The sequence below is a fragment of the Anarhichas minor genome, unplaced genomic scaffold (assembly GCF_050575085.1).
Source record: "Anarhichas minor isolate MPS153535 unplaced genomic scaffold, ASM5057508v1 ptg000003l, whole genome shotgun sequence".
Taxonomy (NCBI): domain Eukaryota; kingdom Metazoa; phylum Chordata; class Actinopteri; order Perciformes; family Anarhichadidae; genus Anarhichas; species Anarhichas minor.
The window spans coordinates 17,512,085-17,533,704 of record NW_027466449.1 but is presented as its reverse complement, the minus strand read 5'-3'; the positions used below and the strand labels follow the sequence as shown (position 1 = coordinate 17,533,704).

At 46.8% G+C, this 21,620-nt stretch overlaps 2 protein-coding genes across 3 annotated transcripts; both read left to right on the top strand.

The window, feature by feature from the left end:
• The first annotated feature begins 217 nt into the window (after positions 1–217).
• asb14b (ankyrin repeat and SOCS box containing 14b) lies at positions 218–3,556 on the top strand. The gene is made up of 9 exons (XM_076100831.1): positions 218–366; positions 445–497; positions 589–744; positions 801–959; positions 1,028–1,273; positions 1,532–1,700; positions 1,783–2,317; positions 2,428–2,581; positions 3,378–3,556. Exons 1-9 carry the CDS (start codon positions 242–244, stop codon positions 3,554–3,556), a joined length of 1,776 nt encoding a protein of 591 aa, XP_075956946.1. The 5' UTR covers positions 218–241.
• A 1,142-nt stretch (positions 3,557–4,698) lies between these two features.
• tasorb (transcription activation suppressor b) lies at positions 4,699–17,707 on the top strand. Of its 2 annotated transcripts, none has more exons than XM_076100800.1 (23): positions 4,699–5,133; positions 6,330–6,475; positions 6,654–6,746; positions 6,849–6,921; positions 7,561–7,652; positions 7,749–7,883; positions 8,000–8,124; positions 8,222–8,253; positions 8,480–8,585; positions 8,729–8,832; positions 9,033–9,142; positions 9,513–9,585; positions 9,700–9,774; positions 10,019–10,882; positions 11,340–11,650; positions 12,176–12,278; positions 12,408–13,237; positions 13,925–14,047; positions 14,163–14,322; positions 14,416–14,524; positions 14,648–14,826; positions 15,566–15,700; positions 15,914–17,707. In XM_076100800.1, the coding sequence occupies exons 1-23, from the start codon at positions 4,875–4,877 to the stop codon at positions 17,185–17,187; spliced, it is 5,511 nt and encodes a 1,836-aa protein (XP_075956915.1). In that variant the 5' UTR covers positions 4,699–4,874; the 3' UTR covers positions 17,188–17,707. The 2 variants fall into 2 exon arrangements, with proteins under 2 accessions (XP_075956915.1, XP_075956924.1); XM_076100809.1 differs by having other exon boundaries at positions 4,700–5,133; positions 15,917–17,707.
• The last annotated feature ends 3,913 nt before the right edge of the window (positions 17,708–21,620 follow it).

Genomic DNA, 21,620 nt, shown 5'->3' with positions numbered 1-21,620 from the left:
AGAGCTACATGGCAAAATAGGGACTGCTCATTGGAGTCATTATAATCAAAATCTTGAATGTATTGTTATGCATTTCTGACATCTAATTCAACAGGAATGACAGGTGCTTAGCTGCACCGTGCTTTTTTCTCTCCTCCTGTCAGTATTGAGGGCTGCGAGTTCTTAGGTGCCGGATTTAACAGTGTGGTTTACCTCATGACCGTGTCTCCTCAGAGCGAATTGACTCTGTCTGGACTAACAGATGAATACGGTGACAGAAGATGACTTTTATCAATCGGAGGACGACCTGGATGAAGATGAGGCGACGCAATACATCATTGAACAAAGTCTGATTGAATACAGAAAACTCAAAGGATTGAACCCAAGGTTAATCTCTAACCACCAAGTATGGGTTTCTATTTCTCTCATATCTCTTGTTGAACACTTTCATTTTTCTTTCCATAGTGATCTGATACCCAGCGAAGACCCCGATGAGATCTTCAAAGCAATCAAGGCGGGTAAGATGGTGTGATTCTTGAACCTGTCGCGGATTATCGATTAATCTTGCCAGAAGTTCTGATATATATAATGTACTGTCCTCATGTTTAGGGGATGAAGACGCGCTGTACAGACTGGTGGTGCAGACAGAGACCCTGTCCAGAGTTGATGAACGAGGATGGATCCCGCTGCATGAGGCCTCAGCGCACGAGAACAAAAGGACACTAGAGATCATCTTCTCAGGTCGTGAGGTTATAACTGTAATCTGTGACTCTTTTTTTTCAATTATTCTGGCATGTTGATTTGTTTGTTTTGTGTTCCAGCATCAGCCCCGGGTGCAGCCCAATGTCGCACCCTAAAGGGGGAGACGCCGCTGTTCCTGGCAGTGGTTCATGGACTCAGAGAGAACGCTACATTCCTGTTACAGAACGCTTGTAGCCCGGATCTCCAGAACGATGAGCAGGATTCTCCATTAGTGGCAGGTCTGAATGCAAAATGCACCCCTTTATATTACTAGATACTAGATATTTGCTCATTTCTTATTTCTCAGCTATTCTGAACGACCAGTACGACTTGGCCACGCTGTTGCTGCGTTACGGTGCCGGAGTGGACCAAACGGGACCACTGAACAGGACGGCTCTACATGAGTCAGCCTTTTTAGGCCTGGAGAACTTTGTTTATCTGCTGCTGGTTTCTGGTGCCGACCCAAACGCAAGTGACATCAAAAAGAAAACTCCAGTGGCTCTGGCTGCGCAGAATGGACATCTGAACGTGGTGGAGGTCCTGTTAGAAAAAGGTATGTTAGATACGGGGATTTAACCTCTGCTGTGGATATCAAAGGTATCTGGGTTTGATTACTTATTCATTTGATCTGACAATTTATAGTGCAATAGTGGAGGATAAAACAAAAAAGCACTTTGTAAACTCTGTGTGTCAAAAGTGCTATATCAACAAAGTTATTATTATTATTATTTAATCTTTCCATGCTGTTTTCCAGGTCTGGAAATCGCCCATGCATATTCTTATAGTAAGCTTATATGTATTGATTTTGTAGGAGCCCATGTGTGTTGTGAGTCAGAGTCCGGCAGTGTCTTGTTCGATGCAGCAGCATCAGGAAACCCCGACATAATCTCCTTGCTGCTGGACCACGGAGCCGATCCCAACCGGCCTCTGTACAGCGGGCACCTGCCGCTTCACCGCGTGGCCTACCATGGTCACATATTGTGAGGAATATCTGTGTCACGACATCTAGCTCTCCCACTTTTCAAATAGAGTCTGAACCACACTGTTGTATTTCTCTGGCAGGGCACTGGAGCACCTCATCCCCGTCACTAAGCTGGACGCCGTGAAGGAAAGTGGAATGAGTCCTCTCCACTCTGCCGCCGCGGGGGGGCATGCCCATTGTGTGGAGATGCTCCTCAAAGCTGGCTACGATCCCAACTTCATGCTGCACCCAAGGCTGCGTAGCAACTACGACGATGAGCGCAGGTCTGCCCTCTTCTTCGCCGTGTCCAACGACGATCTTCAGTGCACCCGCTTGCTGTTGGAGGCGGGGGCAATGGTGAACCAGGATCCCCTCAACTGTCTGCAGGTGGCTCTCAGACAGGGCAACTATGAAATGATCAACACGTTGCTGAAGTTCGGGGCAAATGTGAACTACTACTCCCGCGTCAACACCACTCACTTCCCCTCAGCGCTGCAGTACGCCTTGAAAGACGAGGTCATGCTGAGGATGATCCTGAACCACGGGTATGACGTCAAGCGTTGCTTTGACTGTCCGTATGGAGACGGTTCCCACGACTATGCTCCTTGGACGACCACAGTCATCAAAGACATGGTGGTGAGCCGAAGCTTGTCTGGGAGGAAAAAAAAGGATGTAAAGAATTGAAGAAATATGAATGAACTCAAGGTTTTTTCTTTGACTGCCACGTGTCTTTGTTTGTCTCCTAGTTCTGTGAGGTGATAACGGTGTCCTGGCTTACGCACTTGTCGGCTCAGGTGGTGAGCATCATGCTGGACTACACCGACCACGTCTCCTTCTGCACCAAACTTAAGGACACCTTGGAGGAGCAGAAACAGTGGCCGGAGATCTGTCAGGTTCAAAGTGAGAGCTGATCCAGCTTTAGTTATTTTCTACCTGCCAGGGCAAAAAAAGTGTTTTGATAACATTGTGTGCATTCATTGTGTGGCAATCCCATAGAAATAGAATCGAGTAGAATGGATATTTAATGTTTTTCTGTGGTCATTTGAGGAGTACAAAATAAGATGGCGATTGTTGTCAATTGTTATAATGACAACAGACGTCAGTGGGGCTGTAAGGTGTTTGTCGCAGCTCGCAAGTTAGAGATCAAACACAGCTCCAGAGACGGATGGCTGGCTAGTTAGCAAGGTAGCTTGTACCACATGGTGGAATTAGCAAGCTAGCTAACTAGCCAGCTCTACGCTAGGTAGCTTGTCCTTCTCCGGTGCGGCGGTGAGTGATGCGGAGTTACCGATAGACCCAGCACTAGCCAGCTGATGTTAAATAGCTAGCCAGCTTGATAATCCCATCATGCTTTAATGCTACACTGGTTACAGAAAAATGAGCCAAAGAAAGTTGTCACTTATCTGGCGATAGCAATGTGTTTTCCTACGCTGTGACAAGAGAGTGTGGATGAAGCATTAAGTTGTTAAATTTGACTCTTCTGCTCTGGCTCACGTTACTACTCCTCTGCTCGTTTTAGTCGTTGAATGTCACCACAGACACTAAGTTCGTAATACTGCAAATATTTATTTTGCCTTACTTTCGTCAGTGGGCCATAGGCTCAGTCAACATTGTGTTACCTCCTTCGGCGATAGACAGTGACATTTATATGAAAATATTCAAGATTGCCACTTTAACTGACTTTCTTTACACTCAGGGAACGCACGGGGCCTGAAGCACCTCTGTCGTTTGCGGATAAGAGAGCATCTCAGTCGCCTGCGCTTGAGAGCCCCACTTTTCATCAACTTCCTTCCTCTTCCTCAAAGGCTGAAAGATTACCTACGCTACAAAGAGTTTGATGTCTACAGCAGGGGCAGCCTCATTCACCCGCACTGAAAACGTGTTTACAGCTGTCACAGAGGCACGAAGACAGTCAGTATGCATTAGGATTCAAGGATCATTTACTGTCATTATGCAACACAGAACAGAATTCAGTTGTAGCTCATTTGCAACCCAACAAACACATGACGAACAAAACAAAACCAGTAGTACATTCCTGTAGTGCACTTTTTAAATTTGCATCATAAGGAATGTAAACAGCAGCAACAAAAACAATTCTCTGGGCAACATGGCCGACATCTTCACATTAAAGATTGTGTTACCTGTATCATGTAGTTTTTCCAAATACATGTTGTCTGTTGGCTACTTTAAGCCGTGCAATATTATTTGTAGGCCACAAAGTTGTAAGTATGTACTTTTGAGTTCTTTCTTTTAAAAAGCTGCAGTGACGTGTTAATGCTTTGTGTAAAGATTCACTCTTTGTTTGAGCAACTCTCTGTTTAAATGGGTCATAAAGAAATATGAAACAACTGCAAATAATGTATTATTATTACAGTACATTTATCATTATAAAGTCGTATTGTAGTAAGAGTCCTTTTATAATGTGAATACAGGAAATTGAAAATGAGAGGTGGCCTGAGGGCATAAAACCAGTATGCAATTGAAACGTAATTAAATACATTTAAAACAACTCGATTCTTTCTTCTTTCTTCTAAGATTAACGAGTGGGGGAATACATGCCTCTTTGTCACCCCCTGGTGGTATAATGACGTATTGCAAGAGGTATTTGTTCTTCAGGTTTTACAGTAAAAAATCTATATATATTTATTTTTTGTACACATATATATACACTTATAAACACATATGTATGTACGTTTACATATACATACATTTATATATATATAGTGTGTATATACTATATACATCTATAAATATAAGTATATAAATACACACACAATATATATATATATATATATATATCCATCCACACTTGTAAAATGTTGCACAGTGATTAAAAAAATAAGATGTTAAAAATGTAATTAAATATTAATGATGTACAGTCAGGACGTCCATAGCAGGGTTTCATATATTTTGGCTGCATCACTCATCGCCACATCCATCAATAACGTTACATTAAGCCTCGCAGTATATCCATCCGCCGCTGGGCGGCGCGGATGTTCTTGTATGTAAACATAGTGACGGCAGCGTTTTGCAGTGGTGGAGAAGAACGTGTACGTCATTTTCACAATGGCGGAGGCAGGGTGAAGAGGAGAGAGAGTGTATATGTGTGTGTGTGAGTGTGAGTGAAGCGGTGCCGTAATCGTTTTACAGCTACATTGCCCGTTAATAGCTGCGCACGGTGTGCCTCGGTAAAATGGCCCTGAACCCCAACGGGAGAAGGGACGCAGAATGTACCGAGACGGACTATCTCCAGCCGGAGGAGGGTGGTGGCGAGCACCCGAAGAATTCAGCCGCCACCTCGGCCACAGTCAACCAACAAAATGGCGATCAGCCTGGATGTGGAGACGGCGTAATGCCCGAACAAGAAGCCCCCGAACGGCGGAGGAGCTCGCAGGCGAGACCCGGCGAAGAGCAGCCGCGGAGGAATTTCCAAATCCCGAGGAAGATAAAAGGTGGTGCTGCTATTTTGAAAACACAGCCTGTCCGTCTTTTTCTTAATTCTGCTGCATGTTGCTAGCCCCTGCTAACGTCAACCGTTACGCTAACTAGCGTTACCTGCTGGTCACGCTGGTTTAACGACTTTTAACTGAAATTGTGATTAAACCAACGGTCCTATTATTTAAACACGAGGGGGGAAGATAGCCGTTGACAAATGTAGCGCGAGTGGTATTAAGCAGACACAGCTTCTGGTTGTCCCCAAAGTCCAGAGAGAGACAGACAGACAGGCAGCACTGTCCATTCTGTCCATTTATTTTAAATATACAAAGCCCACCATCACCTTTTCCACAGGACCAGAGTCTGATGCAGCTGGTGTCATGGAGTGTGTTTTTGCAACCGTCACCTGACAACATGTGGGGGTGTCTCACTGACCTCAGTGAAGGGCGTGAAATGATCCACCTCCACCTGTCTTCTGTGGATGTTCTCACAGTACCAGGACACCAAGTGCTGCCCACTCCTCGTCCCACTGCAGCATCCCTCTTACAAATCACCCTAAACACTCCTACAGACTACACCCCCCCCCCCCATCATGTCCCAAAAGTTATTTGCATATATGCAAAGTTCAGCTGAAGTTGCCGGACTTGACATTTTTAAGCCGCGCACACAAAGTCTTCATGCACAAGTAGGAAACTCTTGTGAGATGGACCTGGCTGCACTACTTTGTGCTTCACATGAGAGATGTTTACTACCTGTTACACCTCCATGCTTGTGATGCTCCATCCAGTCAGTGTAGCGGTGGTTTCACTCATTTGCATGTGTTTGGGTTGACATAGTACGTCTCTGTGTCGCCTGTTCCAGCTGGGTTTTTTCCGTTGATGTGAAGGAGTTCCTGGTTACTGTTGTCCATCAGTGTTTTATTTAAAGGACCCCTCAGTTACCCTCGGTACACAAAGAGCACTCGTCTGCAAGCACGTCACTTCCTCCTGCTCCTAATATTGACATATGTCAATATATGATAAACATGTTTGATTCCTCTTTTCGTGCAAGAAAGAAACAATATTTCATATATCACCCTCTAAATGAGAGTAGAGGATAGTCCGTTTGATGTTTCTGTCTCCCGTGGTCAGACTTCAACGTTTTACTTTACTTTTTGTTGTACCTCCTTCTGCTCGATGCTGACCCCGCTGGTTTCCCCTCTTCTCGTGCGCAGGCTTGTACCAGTTCCTGCCCCCCGACAGCCGGGAGTTCGAGGACCTCGTGAAGATCGTCTCCTCGTTTTACCTCGACTCGTCGTCGCGAGGAACCTTCTCGTACTGCAAGGCCCGGCTCATCCACAACGAGCTGCTGGAGAAGGAGGTGGGCCGTCGCCATCTGTCCTGCTGCACAATGTCACCGTGGAATGTTTGATCCCTTTTTGTATTTGCAGGAAAGAGCACATGTGTGACAGCACGTGTTTAACCACATAACATGTGTGTGTATATATAAGTACACGGTGGGATGTTTGTGAGTTTCATGCTGCTCATTTTTGTGGCAGTTCATCGAGAAGCGGAGAGAGATGAAGCAGGAGGGGCGGACGGAACAAGAGCTGACCGAGTCGTACTGCTTCCTTTATCCGGACAAATCCAAGGTACTGACCTGCCGCGAGGCTCCAACGATGTACTGCACCCAGTGTAAACTCACCTGAGGCAAAGTTGTGACTCGTTTTTGTTCGTTCTCTTGTTGTGCGCAGCTCCAGTGGATCTGTGAGAAGGGTCTGTCGGTTGGACACTCCAGGATCACTACACTAGGAAATCCATCAGTGGGTAAGTTAGTCATGTTTTTATTTTTTAAACTGTGCTTATTGTCATTTTACACAATACTAATGTAAAACCTCGTCTTTTCGTGAACTCTATTAAGTTGCTTGTTAACTGTTTATTATCCTCAAAATGTCTCCCGTTGAGATCAATCGACACAGATTACGTATAAATATCTACACATACGTCGTCAGTTAGTCGTATTGCTGTGAAAGGAGACTGTTGTTCACGGATATTGTTTAAAGAGTCGCCGCCCTGATGGATGATTTGCATCTGAAGATGTTTGATTAGCATTTAGACCTGATTAACGTGCCACATCCACGGCTGGGAATGACTCTGATATATGCAGCAATATATCACTTCAATGTTGGGTCACAACTGACTACACACACAAGGAGTGACGGCTTTGTCTTGTTCTAAAATACATCAACCAGTAATCGACATAATTCTCAGGCTACGTTCAAAAGTGTTGCCGAAGCGCTCGTTGACGTAATTATGCTGTTAACTAAACTAACGTCAGTTTGCAGCTTCATGTCACCGGCTTCCAATGAAAACTTGACTTGAAGTCACTTTTAACAGCGTAAATGTGAGACTTTCAATGCATCGTGTGACGCTTTCTCTTCTAATTCACTTCTTTTGTCATCGCAGGTGTTTACGTCTCCAAATATTCCGACCTGTTACAAATCAATCCCTTTGAAGTGGGCTCGTCCGGAGACATGATCGTTTTTAAAGTTATGAGGGTATGTAAGGCTGCCGTTCAGTTTGTGACGTTGACAGAGTTGTAACCCTCTTAAGGGGGGGAGATGTTCAGCTCACCCGTGTGTTTGTCCTCTCAGGGTCGAATAAAGCACATCCACGAGAACATGCCTAAGAACGCGATGGAACCTACTCCCAAGTTCGACTGTCACTTGTCCAAAAGTGCCAACAGGGTCACGTCTTTGCTGTCTTACCGGGCGTTTGAGCTCACGCAGGTAGACTTCACTCATCACGTGTAGCGTGTTTTTAAAGTAATGTGAGTTCTCTTATTTCTTGGGACAGTATTTGTATAATTGAATGTGTCTTTCTTATTGTTTTTTTTTTTTTAAAGCAATATTTCTTTGAGTTTGCGTTCGATGAGATCAAGGCCCGGCCGCGGCACGTGTGCCCCTACGCTGTGGTTTCCTTCAAGTACAAAGGCAAGGAGGCCGCTGCTACGCCCATGACGTCACACAGGTACGGTTCCATCAGCAGGTATCTGCAGACAGTCGGGAGGGTTGTTACCATGTTCTGTGTTGTTTTTAACAGGCTCTTCTCTCTCTCTGCTTCACAGGTTTCACACTATTTCCTCTGAAGGAGGTCGAGGTAAAAACTATTTTTGACTTTTAGATATTTGATAAATATTGAATGAGACAAATAACCTGGCTCCCCAAAATCTTAACGTGGCGCTTCAGTTAGAGATGAGCGCAGTTCTAAGTGCTGCACCCTCAAAATGATCCGATTCACCAAGAGGACGAAGTGCTGTTTTAGTTATGAGCTCTTTGTATCGTGTCTGACCTCTGACCTGTGCTGTGGATGCCTGTTGTTTTAGGGAGGAGCTGCTACACGGTGTGGAGTGGTCCATTAGTGAACAAGGGCCACGAGTTATTCCCAATCTGTTTACGGTCCTCGTCGCGCCCTTACCTCCCCTTCAAACTGTGAGTAAACCTTCATAGTCCTGTTCACCCTGAACCTCCCCGGTGCTTCTAAAGACGCTCACTTTGCAAAGAGGAAGCTAGAATCCACTCAATATACAGTCAATATATATATTTATCTCTCTGATAAATCTGCTTCCCTGAAGGCCTGAGAAGCTGGAGATGAGCAGAGGCATGCAGCTGGATCAGGTGAAGCGAAAGATTCCCTCTGTGCTCTTTTCTTGGGACACTTACAGCGCATCACGGGAAGGTCAGTCCTCACCCCACACGTGTTCACCTCATCATCAAATCATATTCAAGTCATCAATCTATTCTAAATGCAAGCGCCCGCGTCGTGTATTACAGGAACGTGGACTTAATCCATCGATGTGATTGCAAACAAGGTGTTTCAGATAAAAACCGAGCCGCTGCGTAGATGAGCTTCATTTCTTGCTTTTCTTCTGTCCGCAGTGATGAAATGTGGGATGTCCTGCAGCCTGTTCGAGGTGGTGGACGGTAAAGGCAAACCCACCAGCGGCAGCTTGGCAGCGCTGGTCCACAAACTGGAGAGGGACAGGATGGTGAGTCAACCTTCGGCCGCTAGCCACCGCGTTCCCGTGCGTGGAAACTAACCGAAAAGATCCGGAATGTGACTCTCAGCGTGTCGACAAAATATACTTCGAAATCTAAGAAACACACACAGAAGAATGGAGATTATAGTTTATAACACGATGTAATCGTTTGATCTTTTCTCCTTCTTAACAAGTAGATAATGTAGAGAACCATCTGTCACAGCGGTCATGCTGCTTATTTAAAAAGACATTTAAAAAGCTGAAGTACTCGTGTACACACAGGAAAACCTGTCCAGCAGTCAGACTGGTGTTATGATCGCTCACATTATCAGATAATGATGCACTGTGGGTCTTCTGACCCTGCTCTCCTCTCATTCAGGTGCTGGTGAAGTCCTTGTTTGACCGGGGCTTTCTCTTCCTGCTGTCCTCGGCGCAGATGGTCGAGTCCAAAGGTGCCGAAAAAGCTTTTACTCCTCTTAAAGCTCTCCGCTGTGCCGTTTGAACACCCACTTGTTGCCTTCGGCGAAGGGTTCAACTGTAAAAAAAAGTTTCTGTTTGTTTTGCAGAGCGGCGGGGGCGCGTCGAGAAGAACCTGCAAGCGTTATTCATCTTTCAGGAGTCAAGGATGGTTGTCAAGTATTGTAAGTATTATTCACTCTATCCATCCTTTTGTTATTGTGATTGGGCCTCCAGTGGAAGCATGAAGCTCGCAACCGGAATGTTTTATTAAGAAACAGAGAATGTTTGGATACAGCAAAGATGTTTCTCACGTCTAGTCTGGTTTCTATGTTATAACTAACTCCTGGTGTAAAGATCCTGTCTCTAAAGACTATTAGTGCAGATAGACGTCTTTAACGCGACACTAACGTGCGTCCTCCATCGCAGCATCCAGACTGTTCGAGCCAGAGCCGCTGTCGACGGAGCCCCAGCCCGCCATCCTGTCCTCCGTGGATCCCTTCGTCCCGGCTCTGCACTACGCGCTCTTCAAGTTGCGCGCCAACCCGGGCAAGGACCTGAGCTCGGGGGTGGAGCGCCAGGCCACCGACTACCTGACCCGCAAGGACTCGGGCACGGTGCGGCCGTTCATTCTGCCCGACTACAAATACAACGCGGACGACAGGACCAACCCGCTGCTGGTGCACAGACCCAAATGCAACATGGACGCCGTGTTGCGCTCTTACGTGCACAACCCCGGCAACTACATTTTACCTCTGAGCAAGACGAAGAACGTCATCAATAGAATAAGGGCGCCCGTGCCCACGCCCGTGCCCGTTCCCACACCTGCGCCGGCCCCAGTGGAATACAGCCCCGTGTCCGACTGGGGCGGCTCGGACAGGGGCTCGGACAGGGCGGAGAGACCCGCGGAGAGGCCGCCTGCGGAGAAGCCGCCTCCGGACAGGCCGGCACAGGAGAAACCGCCGTCGGACAGCAGCAGCAGCAGGCGGAGAGAAGGGTTGGCCCATTCTAACGGGGCCCAGGCGCAGCACAAGACCCCCGCGGAGCCCCAGCCTCAGCCCCCTCAGAAGCTGCGTCTGTCCCAGAACGAGTACGATAAAGACAAGATGAAGCAGCTGCTGAAGCTGATCCAGCTTCACAAGAAGGCGATCGTGAAGGAGCCGGGGAAGGAGCGGGGGGAGGACGGGGCGTGGGACGTAAGCAGCCTGAAGAGGAAGTTCGAGGGCGACGATCGGGGGGGCGCGAACAAGCACCAACGCACGGACCCGCTCAGCAACGGGGAACCCAGCAGAGGTGAGGAGGGCCGAGGCTTCAGTTGTGTGATTTAATTTGAGGGTTTTTTTTCCTCTGAAATAATGAATATTATATTAGTTTCACAGCCCTGTCTGATTAGCTCTCAGTAATTGCAAATTAAAATAAAAAAAAAGAGCGTTGGCATTATTTTAACATGCAGCCAGTGTATTGCTTTGCAAATTGAATTACTTTACGCTTGTTTTCGTTGTTAAACGTTGAGGTTTCTGTTTATATTCCTCTCTGCTGGTGGAACAGCCATTGTAGAGTTAAGTGCACTAGAACCTGAACTGCAATTAAGGTAGTTTAATTTCAACCGTAAATATTATTTTAACCCATAAAAGTTGGCAAATTTGCAATGATGCATAATCCTGCTTCACAAGGAAAACCGTAGTTATTAGAGTTCAGGATATTGAGGATATTTTAAATCGTCTCTAATTGGCTGTGTGTCTCCCGCTAGGAGCCCAAGCAGAAGAGATCGGAGATGAGGTCGGACACGGCGACAATCTAACAGCGGTGATGGAGAGCATGGGCATCTACGACACCGACCTGAGGGCTCACGGCAACGCCGGCGCCCCCGCGGTGAACGAGACCCAGCGCCTCCTCAAGATCCTCCTGGCTACCCTCAACAAAGCCGTGGCTCAGGGTTCCACGTCCGCGCAGTCGAACCACGGCGAACCGTCGACGGGCACGGGGAGCGGGGAACCCGCCTTCCTCGAGCCGGATCTCAAGAACCCGAATGAGCCCGCGTCTCACACCAACTACACAGAGGTGAGATGTGATCTGTTGGATGATTGGAGTGATCAAATGTAATTAACTGGGGGGGGAAATGCATTCAAGCAGCTGTCGAGCTCTTGCTGTTGGATCAAAAGAGGGGGAAAAATGTATAGAGTCCATTTAATTAAAAACGCTAATATCAACCTTTTGTCATTTGCTATTATCCGTTCCCACCACATCTACCGGCGTTCCAGTGGCTCTTTGTCAAAGAGAAAAACATTAAAACAAAACTTCTCAAGAACACTGATCCACCATTTCTGTCGGATTGTAACTCAGGCAAAGAAGTCCAATGTCCAGTCAAGATCAAAAGCAAACAACGTTCCTCGTGCAGTCTCTCTCTCTTGCTCTGTTATTAACATGTCCCTTTTATACTCGCTAGAAAACCACATGATGTACAGCGCAAGAGAGAAGTGCGCACCAGGCTTACTAAAGAAAACCACCGACTGGTCTCGGTGTGATCGAGGCCTTAGACGTGTTTGTAGATCTAAAAATAATTGCTGTTTTTTTTATTCCGTTTAGGAGGACATGGACTGTAGCCCTGGTAGTCCACTCAGCCCCGGCTCCCCAGCAGAGCAAGCTCACACCTCAGACACCACCACCTGGGTGAACCCGGCCAGTGAAGGTACCTCAAAGCAGTCTTTACACAGAGACCTCGCTCCCCTTGTGGGCATATTTAGATCTGCTTCACGAGGCTTCTTGTGTGACATGTTTCTTCTTCTTCTTCTTCTTCTTCTTCTTTTTTTCCTTCCAGACCAAGCGCAGCCTTTTCCTGAGCCGGAGCCCGTGACGGTGACGGACAGCTACGCAGAGCCGAAGACGCCCATCAACGCGGAAACTAAAAAGCCGGGCGCATCGCCGACGTTACCGGCCGTGGAGGAACTTCCCTTCCGGCCCTCCATCAGCCTGGACACCATACTGAACCAGGAGATTCACAGCCTCACGTCTGACATTAAGAACATCATGCAGACTCACCGCATCTGCTATGCGTCGCGGCTGTCCCCGCGGCTGCCCCCCCGCCACTGCTGGCTGCCCAACAGCTGCTTCTCGGACTTTGTGGTGCCCTTCGTGTCCCCCGTCCCCGTTCAGGGCCACGTCAGAGCGCTGTGCGAGAAGATGGACAAGTTGATCCCGGCCCCGCCCACTCCCTCCCAGGTCACCTCCCCGCCGCCCCCGGTGACCACGTCGAATCTCACCACACCGCCCCCCACCCCGGTACAGACTGCCAAGCCTAAAGCGGACCCCTCCCTGTCAAAGAGCGCCGCCTCCTCTCACAGCGGTAAAATGGGCATCGTTAAAGGCACGGCGTCCACGAAGTCTAAAGCGGAAGGCTCGTCGGCGGAGTTGGAGGGAGAGATCTACTCTCCCTCTCACGTCACGCCAGAGTCTCCAGAGACCAAGGCCCAGAAAGCGGCTGCGGGCAGCGGGCCGGGCCTGCTGGCCGGCAGCCTCATCGGTCAGCTGAAGCCCGAGGTTTTCAGCAGCCTGGTGGAGATCTTTAAGGACGTCACCAAGAACACGGTCAAGTTCTACATCTACTGCGGGGACGAGGGGGAGGAGAGCACCGTCTGCAAGGAGATCAAGGTACGGCACACGTACGGCAGTCACTGTCGGTCACGTTATTCATTCCTCTGTGAGATGGTTCACTCAATAAATGGGTCAAAATAGTGAAAAATGTCCCTCACAAGCTCCCAGAGTCCTCCGTGACATCTTCCACTTGATCCATTCACAGCGCAAAGATTTCAGATCTAAAAATAAACTCCTCACATTTCAGAAGCTGAACAGCTGATTCATCTGATGAGCTACCTCCACTTTAACTGGATTATCAACATCTTTGTCTAATCACACTTATTTGACTAAAACCAAAACGACCGATTAGTCGAGTAACCGACTAAGACGGGGCAGCCCTCATTCTTTACATATTTTCACATCCATTTTCTTTCATATTCTTCATCTGTAGATTTAATTTAGATCTCTTTTTTTATCAGCCTCTGCAGCTCTGCAGTAGTAATCTGCTCAGGCACGCACACACACACACGCACACACACGCACACGCACACGCACACGCGCGCACACACACAGGAGAGAAGCGTTTCACAGGAATGTGAAACGCCACACCGGCTCCTCCTTTGTCACTATGTGTTCCTCGTCTCGGCGCTCGGCTCTCTCTGCAGCCGTCAGTCAAGCCGCTGTTTGTAAGTGTAAGCGAGGAGGACGCGTTCCTCCGTCTCGTCTCTGAACGACTCCGTCTCCCTCTTGTCTGTCACAAAGGAGTACTTGAAGAGTCTTGGCAACAGCGAGTGCAGCCCGCAGACGTTTCTGGAAAACAGCGGCAGTTTAGATAAGCTCCTCATCATCATCCCGAACGAGGACATCGCCGCACACGTGCACAAGGTACGACCCCGCCACCGGCCAATTGAACATCTGCTGCAGAGTGTTGTGTTTAATTATTTGAGTTGTCAGGGTTATCCGCATACTGTATCGAGGTATTTTACTTCTGGCCCTGCAGATCCCGGCTCTGGTGTCTCTGAAGAAGTTGCCCTCGGTGAGCTTCGCCGGAGTGGACACTCTGGACGACGTCAAGAACCACACCTACAATGAGCTCTTTGTGTCCGGGGGCTTCATGGTGTCTGACGAGTTTGTCCTCAACCCCGACCTCATCACACAGGGTACGGTTTGGCCGTTCTTTGAGGGGAGCTGTGCGAATTCATGGATCGGTTGGACAATACTTCAGAGCTTTTATTATGTATTTCTTTGAGCAGATCGTTTGCAGGGGCTGCTGAAGTTCCTGGAGGAGCAGAGCACCCCCGAGCACCCCTGGCAGTGGAAGGTGCACTGCAAGTCCCAGAAGAAGCTGAAAGAACTGGGGAGGTCAGTATCTTGAGTAGGAGCTTTCCCCAAAATAGTGGTAACCAAATCCTAATTATCTTTAGCCAGACTTTGAGCCGTGAATCAATACCGTGACACTCTATGAATCTGCTCCTTCTCTTAAAGGTTGAACACCAACGCCATGGGGCTGCTGAACCTCCTCACTTCCTATCAGAAGAAGCACCTGGTGGAGTTCCTCCCGTATCACGAGTGCGACACCCAGTCGCGTCAGGCTCCGGACCTGGACTGCCTGATCAAGCTCCAAGCTCAGCACACGCAGCAGCGGCACCTTATCTTCCTCACAGGTATCGTCGTTCACGTCCCTATCGGCTCGGCGGCCCCGTGTCCACATATAGAGCCGCTTTCTGGCAGAAAAAGCAGCCGCAGGGTCGCTGGGTATCTTGTCAACCAACACTCTAACCACTGTTGTGTGGTGGACTAGCACCGCTCCTTTGTCTCGTGTTATCCATTTGAGCTACTTTTAGTTTTATTTGATGATGTTGTTTTTAGCCTTGAGCACCAAACGGAGGATGTGTGCTTCATGCTCTGTGTAGATGACGGCCGTAAAGCTTTGTTTGTACTCGCGCTTGGCGCCGGGGCTCGAGCCTCCGCGGACGAGCGTTAACGGAGGCCAGAGGGCGAACAAACAAAATGAACTGTGAGGAATCAAAAGGACAACGAGTGTAACTCGTATCTCATGTTCATGGCCTACTTTATCGCCTTTGTACAAGATCTGTAAAGAAACAAGTCAAGTATTAAAAGCATTAAATAACATGTAGATGGTGCTTTTATCAGTGAACTATTCGTAACAGTCGGGTGATCGCACGCGGCATTACGTCATTTTCAAGCGCTCGAGCCGGCTTCACCGTGGCGAGCATAAACTAAGCTTCACGTAACAGCGAGACGAGGCGTGCTGTAATAATAACTCTGTTTAAAGTGTTGGTGTGAGACGTGTCGTCCTTTTATACCTTTTAAAATTAAATCCATTATTGGAGTGACGGCTGTCTTTTGGCTTATTTGTGATGTGATGTGTGTTTTTTACAGAGCGGCCGTTTGAGATGTTCCTCCAGTACTCCAGAAACGGGATCGTGATCGGGAGCATCGACGACGTCATGAGCGGTTTCCACAGTCTGATCGGCTCCATCAATCAAAATGAGCTTCCAACACCGCCCTCTACAGGTGGGTAGCGTCAACAGCACGACTAACCGCCAAAAATATTGAGGATTTCATGTCATGCAGTGTAACTTTTGTTCTGTACAGCGTTCTTGACAGTTAAATATGTCCATTAAGTTATTTAATACACTGTTGATGCTGTTAATGCATCTGTAACACATTTGTTTGATCATTTCTTCCTTTCGTTTCTCTCGTTCTGCCTCTTTCCTGCTCTGCTAGTAGTGAATGACGAGTGTGTGGAAGAGGAGGACATGTCGTTAGACTCTGAGGATGATGATGATGATGATGAGGATGATGATAATAATGATGGAGGTGAGCCGACCACCGTGTCGGATCCCCCAGAGCGGAGCCAGGCCGTGGAGAAGGGGAAGCCTCCGCTTCCGCCCCCCCCAGAGACGGAGGAGTTTCGGCCTCCGCTCCCGGAGCAGCAGGCCACCCCCGACAGAACTCCCACGCTGTCCGAGTACAGCGCTCTCAAAACGGCCATCTCTCAGTTCAAGGCCACCAACCAGATGGGGATGGGCTCTTCGGACATCGGCGGCTTGTCCCCGGGAGGTTTCCCCGTGAACCCCCACCAGAGCTTCCTGTGCCCCTCGGCCTCGTGGTCGTCCTACACCGGCTCCTCCAGCTACGCGGCCTCCCCGGCCTACCCCGCGTCACCCTGCAGCAGCACCCAGGAACAGGACTACCGCCCCCCGGTCCCAGCGGCCCCATCCCCTGCCACGATCCCGCCCCCGGCCGTCATTGCCGCGGCAGGACCTCTAGCCAACCTGGCGTCCCTCCCCTTGGAGGTCAGACCTCCCCCTCCGCCTCACCTCATGATGCTGGGCCACATGTACGGCTCGGACGCCGGCGGAGCCGGGGCTGCTGGGAACTCCCCGCTCACCACCTCCCTCCCTTACACAGACCACAGTGACTCAGCCCAGCCAGCGTACATGGCTGGCATTCATCAAAATGCTGGCGGGACCCCCTCGCAACGTGACAGGACACTCACCCGGCCTGGGGACGGTCTATGGGGGACCAGCTCCTGTCGGACTGCTAGCGGACCTCTGGACCCCAGCGGGCTTCATCAGACTGGGGAAACCCTCGGAGGCAGCGCCCCTGGTAGTCAGGGGGGCAGGACTCAGGTGAATTGCATTAACAACCTTGGAGCTTCTGTGGGTATTCCCACAGTGGCCACCAGGGGGGGCTCTATAGTCAGGCCTAAGATGCCTCCACATCCAATGTGTGGCATCGGCTACGGCAGTATAGGTGGCATCCCTGGACAGATGGACCATGGGCCTATGCGGGGGGGTATGGGTCTTGGTTCTTTAGGGAGCTATCGAGGTAGAGGACCTCCACCAGTAGCGCTTTGGCCTCGGCCAGGACGAGGACACGATCGGGGGGGCGGGTCGGGAGGTGGACCCTGCTTTTGGGGTTACCCGGCAGGCAGGGGCGGGGCACAGGATCACTACTCGGACTACACATACACTCACAATTACGCTCCCGAATAGACAATCAAAACATGACCGAAGGGCAACACAAACGGCAAACTCCAGAGACTATTAAAGCTGGCTGAATGTAAATATTTCCTTGTCATAAACGCATTGATTTGAATCGGAAAAAAAGGAATCCTGGTTTTCTACATTACTGAAATAATTGATACAGGCAGTGCAGAGTGTCCAACCGTGGTGTGAACTGTACGTACACTCTTTCCCTGTTCAAAACCACCATATTTATATTTGCCAACAAATGGTAACGGCCTTCCAGCTTCTCGGAATCGATAATGTTATTTCTGTTTGTCCAGGTTTTGAACGGTTTGTGAACCAGGGGGAAAGGCTGATATTTTTTTAAGGAAAACAAAAAAATAATAATCAAGTGAATTCAATTTCGCTTTTGCTGTTGGTTTTCTTTTTTTCTTTTTCTTTTACATATTTGGTTGTCCTAAATTCTATTAAAAAAAACATTTCAAATCTTATTTGTGTGACCAGTTTGATGACGGTGTCGAGCAAACTATTAAAAATATAAATCACAGCTGTCTCACTGTCCTTTCACTCCAAACTCTCCTCCTTTTATTCATCAGCCTACATTTTATATGTGCAGAGTGAAGGTGGACGAGTTGACCTTTAACAATAAAGTGTGTGTCATAAAAAGCAGAACGCTGAGACTTAAATCTGCTAACATGGCTCCGGTTCCTCAGAGAGAAGGTGTGTTGCTGTTCATAAAACATTAAAGAGCTTTTAAATACTGTGGACAGAATCATGTGTGACCGCGACGAGGAGCCGGGCACTGCGGTGGAAATCGGTTAAATCTGTTTCCTCCGGCAGGGTGCGCTGCATGTGGAGGGAAATGCAGCTCTTAAAAGCCCCTTGAGGCTCCATGCTGAGTGCCATCGGCCCCTTAACTCAAACCACCGCTGAAGGGATCGTGATGAGGGCCCTCTCTGCTGGCTTTACTGTAGTGCTTTTATAACCCAGCGGAGGAGCTGGCTCAATAAGCACACCAGGGGGCGCCATTTCCTCTTAATGTGGAAAATAGGTTAGCACTTTATCTCCAGAGCCTCCTGTGCCGGTGGTGCATTAGATGCGCCACAGTAACTCTGGAAACTAAGACCCCCCTCCATTAAACCAGTTGCCCTTTAAACATATCACACAAACACGAAGCAAGCTACTTTATGTTGTATTTGGCTGCTTCCTACTAAACACAGATTAATTTATACCTGCAATACTTAACCTCAAACAGCATTGAGCTGCGTTGTTGGGGGGTTGTGTTCAATGTCCACGGGATCCGCAGGTGTTGATGGAGGGAAAGCACACTGATCATGTGAATCAATAAACTGCACGTATCTGGTGGATGTACACGGAAATATTAACAATACAATGAAACATAATAAACTGAATATACAATAGAGATATTCCGACAAAAGTGAAACTTATATTAAATACAAGCAAGTCATTTTCACAAATATTGTTTTTTGTACTGTGTACATTTAGTAAAGAATGTAATCAAATGATACATAGCATGAATATACAATTAACATCTGTAGGAACGGATTTTCGTTCACTGGCCCTGAACACAACACTCATATGTCACCTGTTGATGGTTAATTGGCATAGATCAGCTGTTAGCACAAAGCTAACTGTTTTCACATTCAGCAGACACGGAGCAACGGTTATTGGGAGCCATGTTTCCGGCTACCTGGTGCATGTAAGTCCGGTATTGTACTCGTGCTGTGCAGGCAGCATACCGCGGGTTTATCACAACGTTTATCTATCGTACACTGCAGTTCAGAGGCAGGTTGTGTTTGTACTCCACTGCATGTCTCTTACAGCTGTTACTAGTTTCATTGCATATTAAGGTTTTACATTAAGGAGGAGGAGACGCAACATGTGGAGAGGGTAACAAATATATATATAATTCACCATGAAACTTCCCCAATTGAATTCTTGCATTAAGACAATCATTTTATGTGTTGTGTGTATATGTTAAAATATGCAAATGAGGCAATCTCACTACAATTATGTGCTAATTTGTATACATTTATAGAGGATAAATCTAAACATTGGATAAAGCCTGGTTCAATTGTTTCATTTTGTTGACATATAGGGAATTATGGATATCTCCATAAATCAGAAAAAAACCGTTCAACAGCGATTAAAAAAAATCAATGTTCTCCATGTTTTTATTAATACAATGTCGTATAAATGAGTCTCTGGATGATAAGTGAACAAACCCCTCTGTGTGAACCTTCAGCACACAGAGAGGAATGAAAGAGTGAAGTTTGGTGAATGTAAGAGCTGCTGAAGTGGAGATTTATCATCAGAGTCTGAGAACAAACTCATTTAGAGGAAACGTCCTTTAAAGAGACGTTTAGTTACATTACAGACATTTAGAGACTCTACAGGTGAACACATGAACTCATAGATATCACCATCAAACGTCACCACTTCATTACTTGGATTAAAACAAAAACATTTTGTATTACATTTCTGAAATGTTATGTTTAAATATGCAAATTAGGCATTATGTAATAATAGCTTTTGGGGAATTTAGTAGAAATCTACAGACAAAGTAGTAAAATAAACACTTAAATGTGTATTTTGGATGTTTTCTCTCCACTAGTCTGAAAGAAGACGTGTTATGGAAGTTAAACCCAAACTCTCAAAATTGTCCAGCGCATGAAAAGCGATGTACTTTGCCCGAAGTGTGTCGCCTGAGACAACATGATGAGCTTATACAATGTACTACGTCGGCTGGCTTTGGGCTTGCGACCCCTCACGAAACAGCAGTGCTGACCCCCATCATGTTGCAGAGCTGTGTGTGTGAGTAATGAGCTCTTCCTCCAAAGGGACATTACCCCTCTCCACTGCTAACATGTTCCATTTAAATAGATGCTCAAGGCACAAAGAGGTAGAAGTGTCCAATAATTCACATGAACTGCAAAGAAAGCTTCTGGGAGAAGTCCTGAAAGTTAAAATGAACTCGTGTAGCAGGATTGTGTGTTTGTTTTCTTTTAACTACCCCGTTAATCATCTCGTGACAGATTTATCCGGTGACCCTTGATGGGACCCCTACCCTTAGGTTTGGAACCACTGGACAACTTCACTGAATAAGAAGTTGTTCATATTAGACGCACAACTGCAAACGCCTCAGTTTATAAACAGCATTTTAGCTGCTGATGAATAGATGCGTCTGTATTATTAATCTGATAAAGTCATGAATGACAACGGATCAGTCGTGGATACAGAACCAGAACTCAAAGTACATTTTACTGATATTACTTCTGTACTTTTACTAAGTTAGGATTTTGAATGAAGGAACTTTAACTTGTAATAGAATCTTTTTTTTACATTGTTACTTTTACTTTAATAAAGAATGTAACTACTTAGCTTTTCACAAACAAATAGTCATTTGATTCCAGTTTTAAAATACAAACAAACATCATAACACAGACACCACCACACACTTGTAGTGGGTAATGATGAATGAGAGGGATTGTTTTAGTATGAGTATACAGCGTTGTTATAGGAAAATGCTGCGTATTATAAAATACAGGAAATATGATGTAAGAAAGAACAGAATCACACTATATTTCATTTAATTTAACCTTTGTTTATGCATGGACAATTATGTAATAACCTTATAAAATATAGTTTGTGACTAAAAAAGGACGCTCTCTGCAAAAAGACATGTCCCATCGTGCAACAAAAATACTCGTTTTGTACAAAAATGTAAGGAAAAGTAGTGTTGAATGTTATCTGGATAATATCGTTACTCGCAATTATTTTGGCCAGGATAACTGTGACATGATATTTTTTATATGGTCCCATGCCTAATTAGAAATATGAGTAACATAGTGATACCAGAACAAGACTAAGAGTCTACAGCTATAGTAACAACTCTGTGAAGCTGCATTTAGTGCCGCAGTGCTTTGAGCTAAGCATGCTATCATGCTGATGTTAAGAAGATGTTATTATGTCTTTAGTTCAGCAGGTATTTGGTCCTAATATTTGGTCCCATACTGACCTGATGGTGGTGCTAGAGGAAAAGTTAATTAAGGGATCAACTAAGTTCTTATTTACCGAATATCATGGCAACAGGTGTTACCCTGACACACATGTACACCTCATAGTGGTGCTCGAGGACAAAGTCATGAGTCGACATCGTCCGGGAACGATGAAGGCCTTTACCAAAGTTTGTGCCGATCCCTCCAGCAGTCATCAAGACATTTTAATAAAAGCCATAAATGTTAACCTTTAGCTTCCGTACTGTGTAATATTTGAGCGGTGTACAGTTATAAGAGGGATTTAAATCAAGTCCTTTGCATTTGGTTGGAGCACTAAAAAGAGGGCGGGGCTTACAAAGGATTATGGCTCCAAACACGCCTCCCTTGTCCCTAAAAATTGCAGATTAATTGATGGATGGAGTCCTTATATTATTGGTTATA

What these genes read in the sequence shown, in the direction of transcription:
- tasorb (XM_076100800.1), top strand. Translation starts at nt 4,875, where the DNA reads ATGGCCCTGAACCCCAACGGGAGAAGGGACGCAGAATGTACCGAGACG. An exon ending in CCGTCTGCAAGGAGATCAAG is followed by an intron (nt 13,238 to 13,924) that starts GTACGGCACACG and finishes TCTGTCACAAAG; the next exon opens with GAGTACTTGAAGAGTCTTGG. An exon ending in CCCCGACCTCATCACACAGG is followed by an intron (nt 14,323 to 14,415) that starts GTACGGTTTGGC and finishes TTCTTTGAGCAG; the next exon opens with ATCGTTTGCAGGGGCTGCTG.
- asb14b (XM_076100831.1), top strand. Translation starts at nt 242, where the DNA reads ATGAATACGGTGACAGAAGATGACTTTTATCAATCGGAGGACGACCTG. An exon ending in CTCAAAGGATTGAACCCAAG is followed by an intron (nt 367 to 444) that starts GTTAATCTCTAA and finishes TTCTTTCCATAG; the next exon opens with TGATCTGATACCCAGCGAAG. An exon ending in GGAGATCTGTCAGGTTCAAA is followed by an intron (nt 2,582 to 3,377) that starts GTGAGAGCTGAT and finishes CTTTACACTCAG; the next exon opens with GGAACGCACGGGGCCTGAAG.